Raw genomic sequence first — 19,100 nt, 5'->3', positions numbered from 1 at the left:
AAAGCAGCAGGTAGATCCCCCAGCACGGTATTCCTTTGAAGGATGGCAGGTTGGCTTTCAAAGCAACCAAGCCAAGGTCCTCCTCTTTCCAGATGGAAAGGTTTTGAACAGCTTTCTCTAGAGAATGTGGCTACTTAGTTCCTCTCCCCTTTGCCCCTGGAGCAGATGGTTTTAGATCACAAAGCATTAGAAGGGCCTCGTTCCTAAAGTTTGCTCACTCAGTGTGAAACAAATGTATTATTTTCCTTTGTGAAGAAGATAGTTTAAAAAAATAAAAGGAGTTCCCGTTGTGGCTCAGCAATTAATGAACCCAACTAGTGTCCATGAGGACACAGGGTGGTTCCATCCCTGGCCTTGCTCAGTGGGTTAAAGATCCAGCATTGCTGTGGCTGTGGTGTAGGCCGGTGGCTATAGCTCTGATTCAACCCCTAACCTGGGAACCTCCAAATGCCACAGGTGAGGCCCTAAAAAGACAAAAAGACCAAAAAAAAAAAAAAAGATTGTCGCCATGCAGAATCTAGAGTTCTTTTCTATATATACCTATATATAATATAATCTTTTATATTTATATATATACACACATATATAAATATACATATATGCTTTGTAAATACAATGAAGGCATTTATATTTGCATTAACAGAAGCAAAACCAAATTGAAGCAGAAGGCATTATAGAAATGCAGATTTCTTCATCACAAGAGAGATTTCTTTTTCTTTGTTTTTTCTTTTCTTTCTTTCTTTGTTTCTTTGTTTCTTTCTTTGTTTCTTTCTTTGTTTCTTTCTTTGTTTCTTTGTTTCTTTGTTTCTTTCTTTCTTTCTTTTCTTTTTGTCTTTTGAGGGCCACATCCAAGGCACACGGAAATTCCTAGGCTAGAGGTCGAATCAGAGCTGCAGCTGTCAGCCTATGCCACAGACACAGCCACACCAGCTCCTTAATCCATGGTACTGGGCCGGGGATCAAACCTGTGTCTCAGTGCTCCAGAGGTGCTGCTGATCCTGTTGGGCCACAGCAGGAAGTCCCTGTTTCTTTTTCTTTGTGCATGGATGTGCCATCTTGCTCCCTGCCCTGACCTCACCCTTAGCGCGGCACCCGCAGCACACCTTCAGGCATGAATAAATGAATGAGAATATTTGCCATTCATTTGGCAAATTCATTTGGTTAGACCACGACAGAATGCAAGTGAGGCTGTTTTATACTCGGTGATCTGGAAGGAGCAGGGAGCAGTGGCTGAAGCCTCAGGTCACGATTCTGCCACTTAATTATGGTGACAAGTTAGAACGGCGGAAAGGCTCTCGGCCTCAGTTCTGCACCTTGGGGCGGGCAATGAGGAACTCTCAAAATTTAGTCACTTAATGGAGTTCCCGTCGTGGCTCAGTGGTTAAGGAATCTAATAGGAACCATGAGGTTGCAGGTTCGATCCCTGGCCTTGCTCAGTGGTTAAGGATTTGGCGTTGCCGTGAGCCGTGGTGTAGTCGCAGACACTGCTTGGATCTGGCATTGCTGTGGCTGTGGTGTAGGTCAGCAGCAACAGCTCCAATTCGACCCCTAGCCTGGGAACCTCCATATGCCGCAGGTGCAGCCAAAAAAAAACCTTACCACAAACTTAGTGGCTTATCTTACTGTTCTGGAGGTCAGAAATCCAAACTCAGTTTCCCTGGTCTGAAATCAAGGTATCAGCAGACCGAAAGTTCCTGTCGGGGCTCAGTGGTAACAAATCTGACTAGTATCCATGAGGATGCAGGTTCGATCCCTGGCCTTGATCAGTGGGTTAAGGATCTGGTGTTGCTGTGAGCTGTGGTGTAGGTGGCAGACTCGGCTCGGATCTGACATTGCTGTGGCTGTGGCTGTGGCTGTGTAGGCTGGCAGCTGCAGCTCTGATTTGACCCTGAGCCTGGGAACCTCTGTATGCCACAGGTGCAGCCCTAAAAAGACAAAAAAAAAAAAAAAGTGTCAGCAGACCTGTGTTCCTTCTGGAGGCTCCAGAGGAGAATTCTTTCCTTGCCTTTTCCAGCTTCTAGAGGCACCTGTATTCCCTGGCCTGTGTCCAGCAGTGTACCATCTTCTCTCCTTCCCAACCTTTGCTTCCATCCTTCTATCTTCTCTTCCTGCCTCCCTCTTAGAAGGACCCTTGTGATTCCATAGGCCCACCTAGCTATCCAAGGTAGCCTCCCCCATCCCAAGATCCTTCACTTAATCACAACTGCAAAGTCCCTTTGCCGTGGAAGGTAACATTCACCATCCAAGGCATTAGAACGTGGACAGCTGTGAGCGCCTACGACAGCCTGCCCTCTGATCCCAAAGATTCATGTCCATCTCATGTGCAAAATACTCCATCCCATCCCAAGATTTCCAAAAGCCTCCACCCATTACAGTACCAACTTAGGTCCAAAATATCATCTAAGTCTCATCTGGTCAAAATTCCCAAGTCTCGTTCTATCTATCTAAATTAGGCAGGGGTGGGAGTTCCCATCATGGCTCAGAGGAAAACGAATCTGACTAGCATCCATGAGGATGCAGGTTCGATCCCTGGCCTTGCTCAGTGGGTTAAGGATCCAGCGTTGCCATGAGCTGTGGGATAGGTCGAAGACATGGCTCCAATCCCTAGTTGCTATGGCTGTGGCCTAGGCCAGCAGCTATAGCTCCTATTCGACCCCTAACCTGGGAACCTCCATATGCCACACCTAAAAAGACAAAGAGAAAATAAATAAATAAATAAATAAAAAGAGATTAGGTAGGGATGAGACTATGGGTCTTACTCATCTTAGGGCAAGATTCCTCTTCCTCTGCCGTGGTAAAACCGGAAAATAAGTTATCTGCTCCCAAATACAGTGGTGGGTCAGGCACAGGGTAACAGTTATGGACATTCCTATTAAACTGCTTCACCAATTCCAAGCAATTTCAAAATCCAGTTGGGCAAACACCACTAGGTTTCAAGGCATGGGGATAATTCTCTGTGGCCCAGGGTCCCACCCTCTGGGGCATGACTCCACCCTGGGAGTCATTCTTCTGTCATGAAGGGCAGCTTGTACTTGCATCTATACAGTTTCATCAGCCTGTGTCCTGCCTGTAGAATTTGGAGAGTCTGACCGCTTTCTTTTCTTTTGTCCTTTCTCCCGTTCAATCCAAGCCGGCAGTGTTTCTGCTGGTGTGATATTCTCAAAAATCACGTGTGTCTCCTATGTATGTCTCTAGGAGTCACTCCATTAGGCAAGAGGCTCCTCCACAAATCTTTCCTGGATGGTCCCATCTCTGTTCCTGGTTCTGCTGAGATGTCTAAGGGGATTCGTGAGTCACGTATCTAATCTCTTCAAAGAGCCCTCAGTGCGACTGCATAAACTGTGGATTCTTCTGCAGTATGAGCGAAATGTTGTCCAGCCACACCCTTGGTTTTTTTCTCCAGAGCCTGCTTTTCTAACAGTGAATCTCCCACGTTTTAGCATCTTTTTGCAACCTGGATAGGCTGAGAGTTTCCTAAATCATCAAATTTACTCAATAGTTGTCTCAGTCTGTCCCTTTTCTCTGGCATTTTACTCTAAGCAGCAAGAAAGAACCAGATCATGTATTTATTCATTTATTTATTTTTGTGCTTTTTAGGGCCACACCCACGGCATATGGAGGTTCCCATGCTAGGGGCTAGGGGTCCAATCAGAGCTACAGCCACCAGCCTATGCCACAGCCACAGCAATGCCAGATCTGAGCCATGTCTGCAACCTACACTACAGCTCACGGCAACGCCAGATTCCTGAGCCACTGAGCAAGTCCAGGGATTGCACCCACATCCTTGTGGCTACTAGTTGGATTCCTTTCCACTTTGCGATGACAAGGACTCCCAAACATACTGGTTTTTCCAGATGGTCCAGTGTGCACTTTTTGTTGCAGCGTAAATATTATAGCGCCTCTATTCCTTTTCCAATGTATCCTGGCTTCCGTGATAAATTTTCTAGCCACTGTAAGTCTAGATTTTAATGCTTGGTCTTAAGATTGTTAATCTTTTTTTGTTTTTTGTCTTTTTTGGCTGCCCTGTGGCATATGGAGTTCTCAGCCAGGGATCAGATCCGAGCCGCAGTTGCCGCCTACTCTCTGCCGGGCCAGGGAATAAACCTGGGCTCCAGTGCTCCCCAGACACCGCCAATCCCTTTGCGCCACAGGGAGAGCTCCTTAATATTGTAAATCCAGGAGTTCCCATTGTGGCTCCACAGATTAAGGACCCGATGTTGTCTCTGTGAGGATGCGGGTTCAATCCCTGGCCTCCTTCAGTGGGTTAAGGATCCAGTGTTGCCTGGAAGTGGTGGTATAGGTCATAGATGGGGCTCAGATCAGATGTGGCTGTGGCTGTGGCTGTGGCATAGGCTGGCAGCTGCAGCTCCAATCTGACCCATGGCGCAGGAATTTCCATATGCTGCGAGTGCAGCTGTTTAAAAAAAAAAAAAAAAAAAGGTTGTAAATCTACAATTTCATAGAAATGAAGCACGTATGAAAAAATTAGCAAGCAGCTGTAGTTAAGTACTACATATTATGATGTTCAGTCTCTTTTACAACCCCCACAACTGTCTCCCAGACATTCAACCATCTGGACTATGAGGATCACTTGGAGGCTGTTGGGATTTCATGGCCAAAGTGTGGTCCCTGGACCAGCATCAAGAGCATCATCTTGTTAGAAATGCAAATTCTCAGGCCCCACCCAAGACCCACTGAATCAGAAACTCAAGAGATAGATAGGGAGTTCCCACTGTGGCTCCGTGTGTAAAGAACCTGACTCGTACCCATGAGGATGTGGGTTTGATCCCTCACCTCGCTCAGTGGGTTAAGGATCTGGAGTTGCCTTGAGTTGTGGTGTAGGTCAAAGACATGGCTCGGATCAAGATCTGGCGTGGCCGTGGCTGTGGCTGTGGCTGTGGCTGTGGCTGGAAGCTGTGGCTCTGATTCGACCTGTATCCTGGGAACTTCCATATGCCGTGGGTGTGGCTATAAAAAGGAAAGAAAAAAAAAAAGAAAAAAGAAACTCAAGGGGTAGAACCCCACAATCTGTTTTAGCACGCTCCCAAATGAAAATTGCTACGCATGTGCATGCATATGCGCGTGCATGCACGCACGCACACGCACACACTCTTAGTGGCATCCTAGGTCTATAAACACTAGTGTTAATCCCACAGATGCTGCTCTGTCCGGAGGAGACTTGCTCCTTTGTCTCTGCCCTTTTGTTTTCTCATCTTCAAGGCGAGGACAATACATGGGTTGAGATGGATTTTGCTAAATGGTAGCTTGGGAGGAATAATAGTTCTTTGGTTCTTATGATCGATTTTCAAATGAGTTTTTCTCAAAGGAACATGGTTTCTTTTCTCACTTCTCTTCCTGACCTTTGGCAGGAGCTAAGGAAAAGCCTGGAACTTAGTGTCAGTCTACAAAAGAAAGAAAAGGATCATTCCAGTGATGAGTATGACTCCATCGAAGAAGATGTACTCTCTGGGCCGGAGCCTGAGGACCCGGCGCTGGCGGGCTGTCCAAGAGAGGACCCCCCTCTTTCCAGTGGGGACTCGGTGCCAAAGGATGTTCCCGAGGACCAAGGGACAGAAGGACGCCTTCCCCAGGGTCCAGACGCCCTCGTGGTGCTGGCATTTAACCCGGCTTCCAAAAGTAAGCTCTGTCTTCTGTGGCATTTCTTTGCCTTTGATGTCTCTGGATCTAAAAGTAGACTTAAATTTCCAGTGGTCCCTTTTTTTTTTTTGGTCTTTTTAGGGCCACACCCACAGTATATGGAGGTTCCCAGGCTAGAGGTCAAATCGGAGCTGTAGCTGCCGGCCTCCACCACAGCCACAGCAACACAGGATCTGAGCTGCCTCTGCAGCCTACACTGCAGCTCACGGCAATGCCAGATCCTTCACCCACTGATCGAGGCCAGGGATCGAACCTGCATCCTCATGGATGCTAGTCAGATTTGTTTCCCCTGAGCCACGAGGGGAGCTCCCAATATGTCCTTTTTTTAATTCAATGAATCTTGTTATATTCATAGTTGTGCAGCCCTCATCATGTCCTAATTTTAGCATTACATTTTTTAGCGATTAGATTGCAGGGCAGGCCCCGCTCTGAGGCTGCAGCAGCACATGGAAGGCGGCAGGTGGTGGGCAGCTTGCACGCCTCTCACAGCCCCTCTCCGCCGCCCCTTTCATCAGCAGCCTCCGGCTGACTCCTTAGCCCCAGCAGGAGGCAGACTCCCACTGAGGGGAGCAGGTGGGAGCCCGAGGGGCCTGTAACAAGGTCTCCCCAGGCCCCAGCCTGGGCTTGGAGGTCTGAGTGAATCCTGAGCGTTTACTCAAGAGCAGTCAGTGGTAGCCTGAAAAAGATGTGCTTGGTTCTGTGTTGTTCCTTCATTCATCCACTGGGCACCTTTCATGCTCCAGGAACTGTGCTGGGACAGGATGGGCCCAATTGTTCTTCTTCTTTTTTTTTTTTTGTCTTTTTGTCTTTTCTAGGGCTGCACCTGCAGCATATGGAGGTTCCCAGGCTAGGGGTCTAATCGGAGCTGTAGCCACTGGCCTACACCACAGCCACAGCCACAGCCACAGCCACGCCAGATCCGAGCCTCATCTGCGACCTACACCACAGCTCACGGCAATGCCGGATCCTTATCCCACTGCGCGAGGCCAGGGATCAAACCTGCAACCTTATGATTCCTACTCAGATTCATTTCCGCTGCGCCATGACAGGAATGCCTAATTCTAAGATTTTTTTAAAGCAATGATATTGATAAAATCGAGGTTCGATATGCCGGTTGCTCCCCCCCACATTAAGATAGATAACTGCTTAAGAAATATCCACCTAGGTAGCAACTGGATTCATCTCCTGTTCCACCAGTGGTCCAGGCACCCCACTTTGGGAAACGCTGACTTTAAATCCTGGCCCATGGACCCTTCACTGTCTGACTCCATTCACCAGCCCAGCCCCCAGCCCCTCACCGGCCACGCATATTTCAGCTCTCAAGCCTTCACACACACACACACACACACACACACACACACACACACACACACACACACACACACACACACACTGCTCCCTGTGTCTGGAATGCCCCCCCCTCCCCAGTTCTGGGCCCTGGTGGCATCCTAGTCATCACTTAGGGGCCTCTTTCCTGTCAGCTGCATACCTCCAGGCTGCTTCCTCCTCCGTGACCTTGGTACTGGACTCCTTTTTCTGGCCCAGCCCTGCTCTCTTATCCATTCAACCATCCCGTCTTTTCCTCCGTGAGGCTGCGAGAGCCCTGCGGGCAGCAAGTGTGTGCTACTATACTTTTCCAACTCCAGGATCTCCTTGGTTGCATCATTTATTTAATGTATCTTGCTGCCAGTTCAACCCAACACCCCATCCATTGTAAGACTTGTCCCTATTCGGGAACGTTAAACCTTGAACACCTGCGCCTGTCCTAGAATAATTCATTTATTTACCAAAACGGGGTGCTTGGCACGTCGCGGCTCTCCGCAAACTTATTTTGCTGTCTGCCTTATTCACACCTCTAATCCCAAACTAGCGTGGCACCTGGCACAGAGCAGGGGTTCTGTCAATGTTTGTTGACTGAATACGCGAACACGAAAAATAAACAGATGCCTGAGCAGACTGTCCCACCTCTGCTTGCACTCAGCGTTTGACCCAGAAACAATTCTTTTCCTGCAGGTAATAAAAAGGAAAGGAATTTGTCGGCTAAGCGGAAGGACAACGCTGAGGTCTTTATTCCCAGCAAACCGGAGCCAAACCTGAATCCCCAGCCCCCGACCGTGTTCCCAGACCAGGAGAGGGTGTGCTCAAGTAAGACCCCTGGGGGCCCTGAGCCAGGCTGGGACTGGGTTTGGGTCACTCTCGGTGGGCTGTCGTGATGTGCTGGCTTTGGCACCCCCCCCTCCCCCAGGCCAGAGCTGATCTTGAACACGTGTATTTTGAGTCAAGGTCTCCAGAGAAACAGAACCAATAGGGTGTGTGTGTGTATCGATAAATCTCTATAGCCATGTATCTATAGATATATAGATATAGACATATATGAAGAGAAAGAGAAAAATGTATTATAAGGAATTGGCTCATGCGATTATGGAGGCTGGCAGTCCACTCTGCAGAATGGGTCAGCAGGCTGCAGGCTCAGGGGACGTCTGTGTTCCAGTTTGAAGGCCATCAGGCAGGACCGGTGTGGCAGCTGAGGTCTAGAAGCAATCTGCTGGAGGAAAGGCTCTTCCTGGGGGGAGGGTCCACCTTTCTGTTTTATTCAGACCTTCAACTGATTGGACGAGGCCCACCCACACTGCGGCGGGCAGTCTGTTTTAGTCTGTCGATTGAAATTTTAATCTCCGAGGGAGTTCCCATCATGGCTCAGCGGAATCTGACTAGTATCCATGAGGACACAGGTTCAATCCCTGGCTCTGCTCAGTGGGTTGAGGATCCAGTGTTGCCGTGAGCTGTGGTGTAGTTCACAGATGCAGCTCAGATCCTTCATTGCTGTGGCTGTGGCGTAGGCCGGCAGCTGCAGCTCTGATTTGATCCCTAGCCTGGGAACTTCCATATGCTGTGGGTATGGCCCTAAAAAGCAAAAAAACAAAACAAAACAAAATCCTCTTGGTTTGGATTGTGCAGAACCAGACTCCAAACCAGGCTCTGAGATGAGGATTCCAGAACAAGTAATCCATTTAGGAGGTGGTCCCTGGTAGGGGGCAGAAAAGGGGAGGAGCCAAAACTGGCATCATCACCAAGCAAGTTTACTGGCCAAGTGGCCCTCTATACCTGACCAGGGAGGGCTGGGGGAGGGGCAGTGCTGAGCTGAAGCCTGGCATTTTATCTCTGCTCTCCACCCCCAGGGTGGATGAGGGACCCTCCCTTGGGTCCTGGGTTCCAGGCTGTGCCTGGGGGTGTTGACCCTCCCACACTCTGGCTCAGGAGGCACTGGGTGCCAGCGGAGCCTGCAGGCAGGCAGGGCAGCCCCCAGGCATTCTCTGATTACCCCTTCTCACATCCCAAACCTAACTGGAAGAGAAGATTGTACACATACAAGACAAGGCACTTTATTTTATTTTTATTTTTTAATTTCGTGTGTGTGTGTTTTCGTCTTTTTAGGGTGGCACCTGCAGCATATGGAGGTTCCCAGACTAGGGGTCGAATCAGAGCTGTAGCCGCCAGCCTACACCACAGCCACAGCCACACCAGATCCGAGTCGCGACTGCAACCTACACCACAGCTCATGGCAACGCCAGATCCTTAACCCATGGATTGAGGCCAGGGACCAAACCCGCATCCTCATGGATGCCAGTCGGGTTTGCTAACCACTGAGCCACGACGGGAACTCCTTATTTTTTCATTTTTTCTTGTAATTGATTTACAATGTTCTGTCAATTTCTGCTGCACGGCGAAGTGACCCAGTCATACATAGACATACATTCTTTTTCTCATATGATCTTCCATCGTGTTCTACCACAAGTCATTGGATCTCATTCCTGGTGCTGGACCTCATGGTTTATCCATTCTCAATGGACTAGTTTGCATCTACTGACCCCCAACTCCCAGTGCATCCCACTCCCTCCCCCTCCCCCTTGGCAACCCCAAGTCTGTTCTCCATAAGAGAAGGCACTTTAGATATGAAGTGATAAAAAGAGCAGATGGAAGAGAAAGCATCGGACCTCAGCCATGTCTCTGATCGTCCAAAGATGATGCGTGGTCTTTGGGCACAGCCAGACCCCATGATGAAAGCATGTCAGCCGTCTGCCTCTCCGCACGTCTTGGCTCAACTTTCTCCTCTGTGCCCTTCATTCTCAGACACGCTCTTTTTTTGGGGGGGGTGGGGGGTGGACACGGCCGGCAGCAGCTCTGGGCTGACAGCCCACCAGCCCAGCAACCCTGGCAGAAAATAGCCATGGCAGACTCTGCGGCCTGACCACCTGGTCCAAATCCTGCCCTCCCACCTACCAGCTCTGTGACCTTGGGAAGGTGACGTAACCTCTCTGAGCCTCATCCACCCCTCGGCCAAACAGGGATACGGATTAGACCCTCCGCTGAGGGTTGTTAGAAGGATTACAGGGCCGGATAGAGAGGCTGCTCGGAGCAAGTGCTTGGTCAAGGTCAGCTGGTGCTGGTACTGGTCCCCCCACTGCCTGCAGAGCCTCCAAGCTGCTCCTCCTTGCCTGGCTTAGGTCAGGGGTGATTCTGTGAAGGCTTAGGCCACTGGTGCTGTCACCAGAAGCAGAGGGAGGAGCTGCCAGGCAGCAAACTGGAAGAACTCCTTTATGGATACGTCTCCCTTTTCAACGATGAGGAAACTGAGGCAGAGAACGTGGAAGTTGCTTGCCCAGAGTAACAGACAGGACAGCCAAGCTAGAATTCACTCCTGCGCTCCAAGGCCCGTGCTCGGCATTGCTCTGCCATGTTGTTCCTCTGGGGCTGGCTGGCCACCTGGCTTTGGGGGCACCTGGCAAACGTGACGGCGACTCAGACACTGTTACAGGTTTTCAGTCCAGTACATGGAGCCCTGGATTCGGGCATCAAGGCAGCAGTTAGGGGCCAGCATGGAGCATCCTGGGTTGCGCCCTGGACCATGGGCAGCACCAGCGGGGGGGCCAGGTCCCAGGGCCCAGGCCTGGGGCTTCAGGTCAGGGCATGGTCCAGTCCAGTCTGGGAGGGGGTTCAAGCAAGGCGGCTGGCCAGCATCTTCGTGGACCACATCAGAAACGTGTGTATTGAGCACCTACTATGGTGCCAGCCTTGGTCTAGGCCCTGGTGATCCACGGAGCAACACATCGTTCCTGCTCTCGTGGTGTTTGTATTTTAGTGGGCAGGGGTAGATAATACACACCAAGAAGGGGTGGTGACACCTGGGCGGTGGCCAGGCAGTGTGGTTAGAGGAGGCTTCTCTGAGGAGGGGAAACGAGCTAAGACCTCGAGGTCAAGGACTAGCCCTCGGCAGAGGGGATCTCCTGTGCAGAGACCCTTAGGTAGGAAAGAGCTGCTCAGTTTTCGTCATCCCATGGCATGGCCCCTTGCTGCTTCTTGCTTGCAACACCCCCATGTCAGCCTCGTCCTAAGCAATGTCCTACCTAAAACCCAGAGGCGTCGTATTTGTCAGTAGATAACAGAGAAAGACTCTCTAGGGGTGACCAGTAAGATTCACCTGCCAAGTGACAGGTGTGAGGCACCTGTTTCTATTTTTTCTAATGTTAGTTCATATAAATATGTCACTGTTAATTGTTTTAAAGATAAACCATGTGTCCACTGAAGTCATTTCAAATACTGGATTCATTTCCTAGGGCCGCCGTCCCAAAGCCCCACAATCTGATAGGCTTAAACAAGAGAAAGTTATTGTGTCACCCTTCTGGAGGCTGGAAAGTTCAAGAACAAGGGGTCAGCAGGGCCGTGTTCCTTCTGAAGGCACTAGGGATGAATCTTCAGGCTTTTGTCCCAGCTTCTGGTAGTTCCTTGCCTTGTGGCAGCTTAACTCAATCTTCACGGGGGTATTCTGTGCATACATCCGTCTCTGGGGCCAAATTTCCCCTTTTCCTAAGGACACCAGTCATAGTGGATTGAGGCCCATCCTACGGACGTCACCCGAATAAACTCGATCATCTGCACAAAGACCTCCAAAGATTTCCAAATAAGGTCACAGTCACAGGTCTTAAGATGTTAGGACTTCAAGTCAACCCATAGCACACACTTCACGAGCAGCCGTTTGAGAAGTAGAGCTTAATTAATTATTTTATAATCTGCCTTTCTCCAAGAAGTTCTGACATGTCCTAACAAATTGTGTCATGCAAGAAGACTTTAACAGGAGTTCCCGTCGTGGTGCAGTGGTTTGCGAATCCGACTAGGAACCATGAGGTTGTGGGTTCGATCCCTGGCCTCGCTCAGTGGGTTAAGGATCCAGCGTTGCTGTGGGCTGTGGTGTAGGTTGCAGACGTGGCTCAGATCCTGTGTTGCTGTGGCTGTGGTGTAGGCTGGCAGCTACAGCTCCGATTGGACCCCTAGCCTGGGAACCTCCATATGCCGCAGGTGCAGCCCTAGAAAAGACACACACACAAACACACACACACACACACACACACACACAAAGAAGAAGAAGAAGAAAAAGAAGAAGAAGACTTTAACAAATATGTGGAGGAAATGAGGGTGAAAGGAAAACAAGAGTAGGGACAGTAAGATGGTAAGATGATGCCAGAAATGAATGTCTGGGATGGGGGTCACACTTGTGACCCTGAGCTCCTGGCCACCATGGCAGAAAAGCATGCATTCACATAAAGAACACATGTCACTGGTCCATCTGGTAAAAATCAGATTCCCAGCTGTCCCTGGTACTTGGTTCTTTGTTTGTCCCTTCGATTCCCTTAAAGAGGACACTGTGTGAGGTGGTGGAATCCTCATTTTGAACTGGTTTGGTGCTCCGCCTTTATCTGTTAAATATATGTGGCTCCCGCATCAGCCAAACTTGAAGAAAGGAAAAGTTGGAAACCACAGCATTGTCCCCACCCTCACACTGCAATGGGATTACATCGAAGCCACATGTCACCCAAGGCTGAGGTTCTAAAGGTCAAAAAAAGTGCAGGTAGCTAGAGTCACCCTTGGAGATCCCTCAGACTGATGATCTAGTGCAGCACATGCAGCTCTAGCATCTCTCCTTGAGCCCAAGAGAGTAGTTGCCAGTTTGGGGAAAATATCACAGCTTCTTGGCAGAGCCCCAGATGTGGCTGTTGGCTTTGTTTAGAGTCTGACTTGTAGGGAAAGTGTGGTTTTAAGCACTGGCATTGTACTGAGATCACGGGGATGTTCGTACCCCCAGAGGCACAGGACCCTGCGACTTGCTTCAAACCCAGCTCACCCTCCTCCAGGCAAAATCTAGACTGCTTAGATGCTTTACATGATGTTTTTTTGGGGGGGAGGTATGTATTTTGTGGGGGTATCGAATCAGCCTTTTTATATATTCCTGGTGAATTGAACCTTTTATCATTATGTGTTCTCTCTTCTTGGCTCTAATAATGCTTTTGTCTTAAAGTTGACCCAGCTCTCTTTTGGTTAGTGTTTATGGAACATGTAGTTTTTCATTCTTTCATTTTCAAACTTTCTGCATCCTTACATGGGGTTTGTCTCTTTTAAATAGCAAGTAATTGCCTTTTATTTCACTCCTCTAACCATCTATGTCTTTTAATGGGCACATTTAGTCCATTTACATTTAATGTAATTGCTGATACATTTGAGTTTTAAGTCCACCATCTTATTGTTTCTTTTTATTTGCTCCGCCTGTTTTATGTTCCTTTTTCTCTCTTTTCTTGCTCTATTTTGAACTGATTGCTTTATATTACTCCTCTGTGTTTCTTCTCTATTAGCATGTTAGTTAGACATTCTATTACTATTCTTTTAGTCATTACCGGAGATTGCAACATGCATTCTTGCCTTACTGCAGTCTTCTTTAAGTTAGCAAGTTTACTGCTTCTCGTTCAGTGGAGACCTTACCACCTAACTCCATTTACTCTCCTTCCAACTTAAATGTCATGCATTTTAATTCTTTCTAGGTATTAAACCTCACCAGACGTCATCATCGTTATTATTTTTATTGTTTAAATAGTCCATAGTAATTTGGATTTGCCTACATGCTTAACCTCTCTGCCATTCACTTCTGGCTCTTTCTGGGTCACCTTGACTCTCAGACTGTCACCTTGAGCCTGTCACCAGCTTTGTTCAGTTTCTCAGCCTTGTAGCAACTCTTAGAATCAGCAGGATCTTGAAGGGAAACACTTCCCAGGAGCTGGGTTCACCTCTCTGGGTTTCTCTTCTTCCTATAACCCTTCACAGCCCTATCCAATCTCCATGCCTTCAAATAGGTTTCTTATTTCAAACAGATTTTTTTCCCTTTGCAGCAGAATCTCATTGCTTATCCACTCCAAGTGCAACAGTTTGCATCTATTGACCCCAAACTCCCAGTCTTTCCCATATCCTCCCCCTTCCTTTTGGCAACCAGAAGTCTCAAACAGATTTTTTATCACACTCTTTGGTCCAGGTTTTCTAGTTGTCCTCTAAGGAGGAGTTGGTCTGGATTGGCCAGCCTGCCGTTACCAGAAGTGTAAGCTATTGCCTGTACTCTTAAAAGCGTTATTCCTCTCTTTGTCCCTTTATCTTTGGTCAAGTTCATAAAATTGAATTTGTGTCAATTAAATGTACATATGGTGAAATTCCATGAGAGCTTAATTCCTCTCTATCACTATAATTGTCCCTGGTTCTAATGAAATGGTCTCATATCCCGGATTACCTTGGTCTCTATCAATAAGCCTTCCAGGAAACTTCTAGAGTCCTGTTGTCTTGTTGAGGATGAAAGAACATTAGTCTTCAATGCAGAAAGTTTTCTGACAAAGTTGTCAGAGTGCTCTAGGGAGGTGATATATCTGAACCACTTTTCCTAGACAAACTGCCATCCATAGAAATAAAGTAACACCCCTCAGCATGAGTGAATTAGAGGACCCTGACAGCCCTGCAGTTAGCATTTCTATCTGGAAAATGCAGCAGAAAGACCATTCTACCAAAGTTCAGAGTCTCATAACATATTAGTCAGTGTTCATTGTTCATAGCAAGTGCCAGAAATACAAACTGGCTGGAGCAACAAGGGAAAGGGTGTTGTTCGCAGACCTGACAAGTCCAAGACTATAGATCTGGCCTCAGGTATGGTGGGATCCAGGTGTTCAAATGATACTATCACCAGGAAGCTGTTTCTTCATCACTTAGCTCTACTTGCCTTTAGGCCAGTGGGTCTCAAACTTAAACATGCATCAGGATCATTTGCAAAGCAAACTAAGACACAGATTGTTGGACCCCAGCCCCACTTTCTAAGTCAGTGCATCTAGGGTGGAGCCCAAGTGTTTCAATTCCTAACAAGTTCCCACTGATACTGATGTTACTGCTCCAGGGACCACACTTTGAGAACCACATCTATAGTTTCGGGCCTGGCCTGGAGATGGTCCCTGGTGGCTCCAGGCTCCCATTTACCGACTTAGCAACCCCAGGGGAAAGAGACAGCTCCTCTCCTCATAGTTCCAGCAGCATCCAAGAACCAGCCTTCCCCTGAACCGGTCTCCAATCTCTGAGGTCAGGGAGAAGCATCTCTTCTCTCAAGGGCCCACGCAGAGCCAGGAGTGGGGGCAGATCCCAATCCACGCAAACCATGTGGGCTGAGAAGATGGGGAAGAGATGGGCCCTTGAAGGAAAACATAGATGCCGTGAAGGTCACTGTTGCTGGGAGGGTGCAGCACCTGCTGCTTGTTTCATATAAAAATTCACCACGCAAGTCATTTTGCTGCAGATTCTTCAGAGGCTGAGTATGGAGCAAAGGAGTGTAATATGCAAGCGGAAAGAGTAGGAGTCATTAAGTCAAGGATGGAGAGATGAGGACACACTGCCTTCCTTGAAAATGATTTTTTAAAAAAGAAAGAAAGAAAAAAGAAGAAGGAGTTCCTGTCGTGGCGCAGTGGTTAATGAATCCCACTAGGAACCATGAGGTTGCGGGTTCGGTCCCTGCCCTTGCTCAGTGGGTTAACGATCCGGCGTTGCCGTGAGCTGTGGTGTGGGTTGCAGACGTGGCTCGGGTCCCACGTTGCTATGGCTCTGGCGTAGGCTGGTGGCTACAGCTCCGATTGGACCCCTAGCGTGGGAACTTCCATGTGCCATGGGAGCGGCCCAAGAAAAGGCAAAAAGCAAAAAAAAGAAAGAAGAAAAAAGAAGAAGAAGCAGGTGTGTCCCTGGGCTGCAGAAGGGACAGCAGAGCAAAGATGAGTGTTACGGGTTACGGACAGTACCTGCCCATGGAAAGGTCCCCAAAGAAGCTTTAGAGGTGGGAAGAGCACAGGCCTTGACAAGCCAGGGGTATCAGCTGTCTCTTACTGCTTAACAGTCCCTTTCGAGCTATAGTGGCTTAAAGCAACCACGTTTTTATTATTGCTGTCGGGGGGCTGGCTGCTTCTCTGGTGAGCTAGGGTGCGCCTGGCTGGCTGGTCTTGAACGGCCTCACTCACAGTGTCTGGCAGACCTGTTGGCCTGAGGACCTCAGCTGGGACACCTGGTCCCTGCTCCATGTGGTTTCAGAGCAGCCAGAGAGGACATGCCCCGGTTTACAAGGACTCTCTTAAAGCTCTGCTTGGTCATGGCTGCCAAGGACCTGTTGCCCAAAGGAAGTCACCAGGCCAACCCCAGCTAGAGAAGTCGACTCCACCCACTTCTTTCTTTCCTTTTTTTTTTTGTCTTTTTGCCTTTTCTTGAGCCGCCCCCGCGACATATGGAGGTTCCCAGGCTAGGGGTCCAATTGGAGCTGTAGCCACCGGCCTACACCAGAGCCACAGCAAAGCGGGACCCGAACCGCGTCTGCGACCTACATTACAGCTCACGGCAACACCGGACCCTTAACCCACTGAGCAAGGCCAGGAATCGAACCCGCAACCTCATAGTTCCTAGTCGGATTCGTTAACCATTGTGCCACAATGGGAACTCCTCCACCCACTTCTTCATGGGAGATGCCTCAGTGATACAGCGTGACCCTTGACACGGCAGATTGCAGCTGGGAGGACTTTGTGGCCATTCGTCTCGGTCTCCTATACTTTGAGAAGCATGTGGCCTGATAAGGCTGAGTCAAGGTGAAGGGCACGGATGCTTCGGAGGACTCAGGTGTGGGCAGTTGTCCCAGTTGGATTTTAGAGGCCAGGATGGGCAGCTCAAGAAGAAACAGGGCCACGTCAGCTCTTTCCCTGGACCTTTTGCCACAGAAGACCGTGCAGTTTCCAGGCTGACAGGCACGTGACCACCAACTGTGGAAACAGGATTGATACCCCACCCAGGGGGGCACTGCTCCCCAGCTCATGATTGCCACATGGGAATGAGCCAGATCATGTGATTTGTCAAGAGATGCCAGGAATCCCTATTTTCAGGTGGATTTCCTCTTTTTTCCTTTTTTTAAAGAAAAAAAAAATTAACTTGGCGTCTGTTTCCTTTTTTTTTTTTTTTTTTTTTTTTGCTTTTTAGGGCTGCACCCAAGGCATATGGAGATTCCCAGGCTAGGGGTCCAATTGGAACTGCAGCCTCCAGCCACAGCCACAGCCACAGCCACAGGGATGCCAGATCCAAGCCACGTCTACAGCTTACACCACAGCTCACGGCAATGCTGGATCCTTCACCCACTGAGTGGGGCCAGGGATCGAACCCGCAACCTCATGGTTCCTAGTCAGATTCGTTTCCGCTGCGTCACAACAGGAACTCCTCCATTTTTTTTTTTTTTTAAAGGAAAAAAGAAGGAAAAGTCACGCCACCAATCAGTAGGCTGACTTTAGCCTTCAGGCTGACAGCCTGTAATCTCTATCCTTGGGATTCTAGGATTTACTGTTTGCCATTTCAGTGGGTTTTCAGGTGACCTCCAAGGCCCCTTGCATGTGGGAAGGGGGTCCTTTTGCTGAGACCCTGAACTTGAGCTTCTCACGTCCCAGCTGGCGGGTGGGAACCAGCCGCCTGGCCGGTGAGCCCCCGGACAGCCCTGTGTCCTCGTGTCTGCTTTGTGGCACGTACCGCATTCAGGGTCAGTCTCCCGAATTGATATGCTCTTTTGTTTTCCCCGCAAGAGAGATGAAAGCCAAGTTCTGGTGAAGTGAAGAGGAAGTGAAGTTCACAGAAGAGGGCTGATTTTCAACCAGAAAAGAGCGGTTGGGGATAAATCAAAAAGCGCCTTTTGGCTTTTGCTAGTGGCACGGATTTATGGTATGAATAAATCCCGCGTTCTCCAGGTCTGTGATGACGAATGAATCCACCCTCACGTGGGGCTCGGGCCAGTGCAGAAATGGCTCATCCAGGCGAGCAAGGAGAACTTCGAAAGGTGAAAATACGGCACAGATGCTCCTATCTACAGAACAAAAGCAGACTCACAGACACGGACAGCAGACTTGTGGTTGTCGAGGGGGAGGGAGTGGGATGGACTGGGCGTTGGGGGTTAGTAGATGCCAATTAGTCCACTGGGAATGGAGAAGCCATGAGGTCCTGCTGTTCAGCACAGGGAACTATGTCCAATGACTTGTGATGGAACATGCTGACATATAATCTGAGAAAGTGTGTATAGATGGATGATTGGGTCACTTTGCCGTGCAGCAGAAATGACAGGACAAAGTAAATCAACTATAATAAATTTTTTAAAAAGGAATGCGTATAGGCGAAGGCCTAGTCAATAAACCTTCTCCCAGTTTACAAAAAAAAAAAAAAAGACATCAGAAAATGTCGAGACAACACAGCCAGGAGGCAGGATGGGATTCCGGAGGCTGAGGGCACGATGTCCAGCTGTTTCTGGGAAGCCACGGGTGGGAAAAGCCGTGTTGGTGGAGCTGCAGTGTTGCCCTTCTCTCGGAGAAAGGCTGATTTAATTTTTAAAAGCATCCTCTTAGCATAATATGACTCAAAGGGTGCAGGCAGGCTCATGCCACAGGAGCACGCCCTCCCGAATGAAAGACGCCTGGGGCAGAGGGGTGTGTGCAGAGGCAACTGGACCCCGCTGGAAAAAATCTGCCTTCCTGATTATCCTCTTCCAAGAAGAGGTGACCGCAGTGTTGCAGCGGCCAAGGTCAGGTGGTTTCTTTGGGCAGCGCCGCTCTGCCCCAGCCCCAGACCACAGAGGCGCGGTGGGGCTCTTGCCCACGCAGTGGCAGTAAAAAGGCCACGGTCACCCTGCAGCAGCTCTCTTCCAACTGACTTTGTAAGGACTGTGCAAAAAATGCAGAAGGGGCTTATGGAGCTCTGGTTCCGCTTGTGCCGGCGCTGCCTGAGCCTCACTGGGGTTCACACCCAGGGTCAGAGGGTTGGCACGTTGGTCTAGCTGTACACAAGATCTTAGGCCCATAGCAATGAGCATCCCCACCTCCATCAGCTGGTTAAACCCACTCCTTCCAGCTCGGCCCGCCTCGTCCCTGGAATTGCAGGGCAGGCTGAGTAGCAAGTAAGACAGGAAAACGGGGAGCGTTAAAACAGCCTTGGTGGGGGAGAGCAGAATCCCTGGTCACCTTGCCAGCCGTGCTTTACTCTCTGTCCCCAGGAGGAGCACAGGAGCAATGGAAAGAGTCCATCAAAGTCAGAGA

At 49.2% G+C, this 19,100-nt stretch overlaps 1 protein-coding gene across 3 annotated transcripts in view; it reads left to right on the top strand.

Annotated features, from left to right (window-relative positions):
• Positions 1-19,100, top strand: part of KATNIP (katanin interacting protein) — a 218,146-nt gene that overhangs the window by 101,931 nt on the left and 97,115 nt on the right. For all 3 annotated transcript variants that reach the window (XM_047780241.1, XM_047780240.1, XM_047780239.1), the window contains 2 exons: positions 5,370-5,637; positions 7,672-7,803. In XM_047780241.1, the coding sequence (XP_047636197.1) occupies positions 5,370-5,637; positions 7,672-7,803 (400 nt within the window). The remainder of the gene's footprint in view (positions 1-5,369; positions 5,638-7,671; positions 7,804-19,100) is intronic.

This window comes from Phacochoerus africanus, chromosome 5, assembly GCF_016906955.1.
Source record: "Phacochoerus africanus isolate WHEZ1 chromosome 5, ROS_Pafr_v1, whole genome shotgun sequence".
Taxonomy (NCBI): Eukaryota; Metazoa; Chordata; class Mammalia; order Artiodactyla; family Suidae; genus Phacochoerus; species Phacochoerus africanus.
Note: the sequence above shows the minus strand (reverse complement) of the source record. Positions and strands in the feature narration are given on the sequence as shown.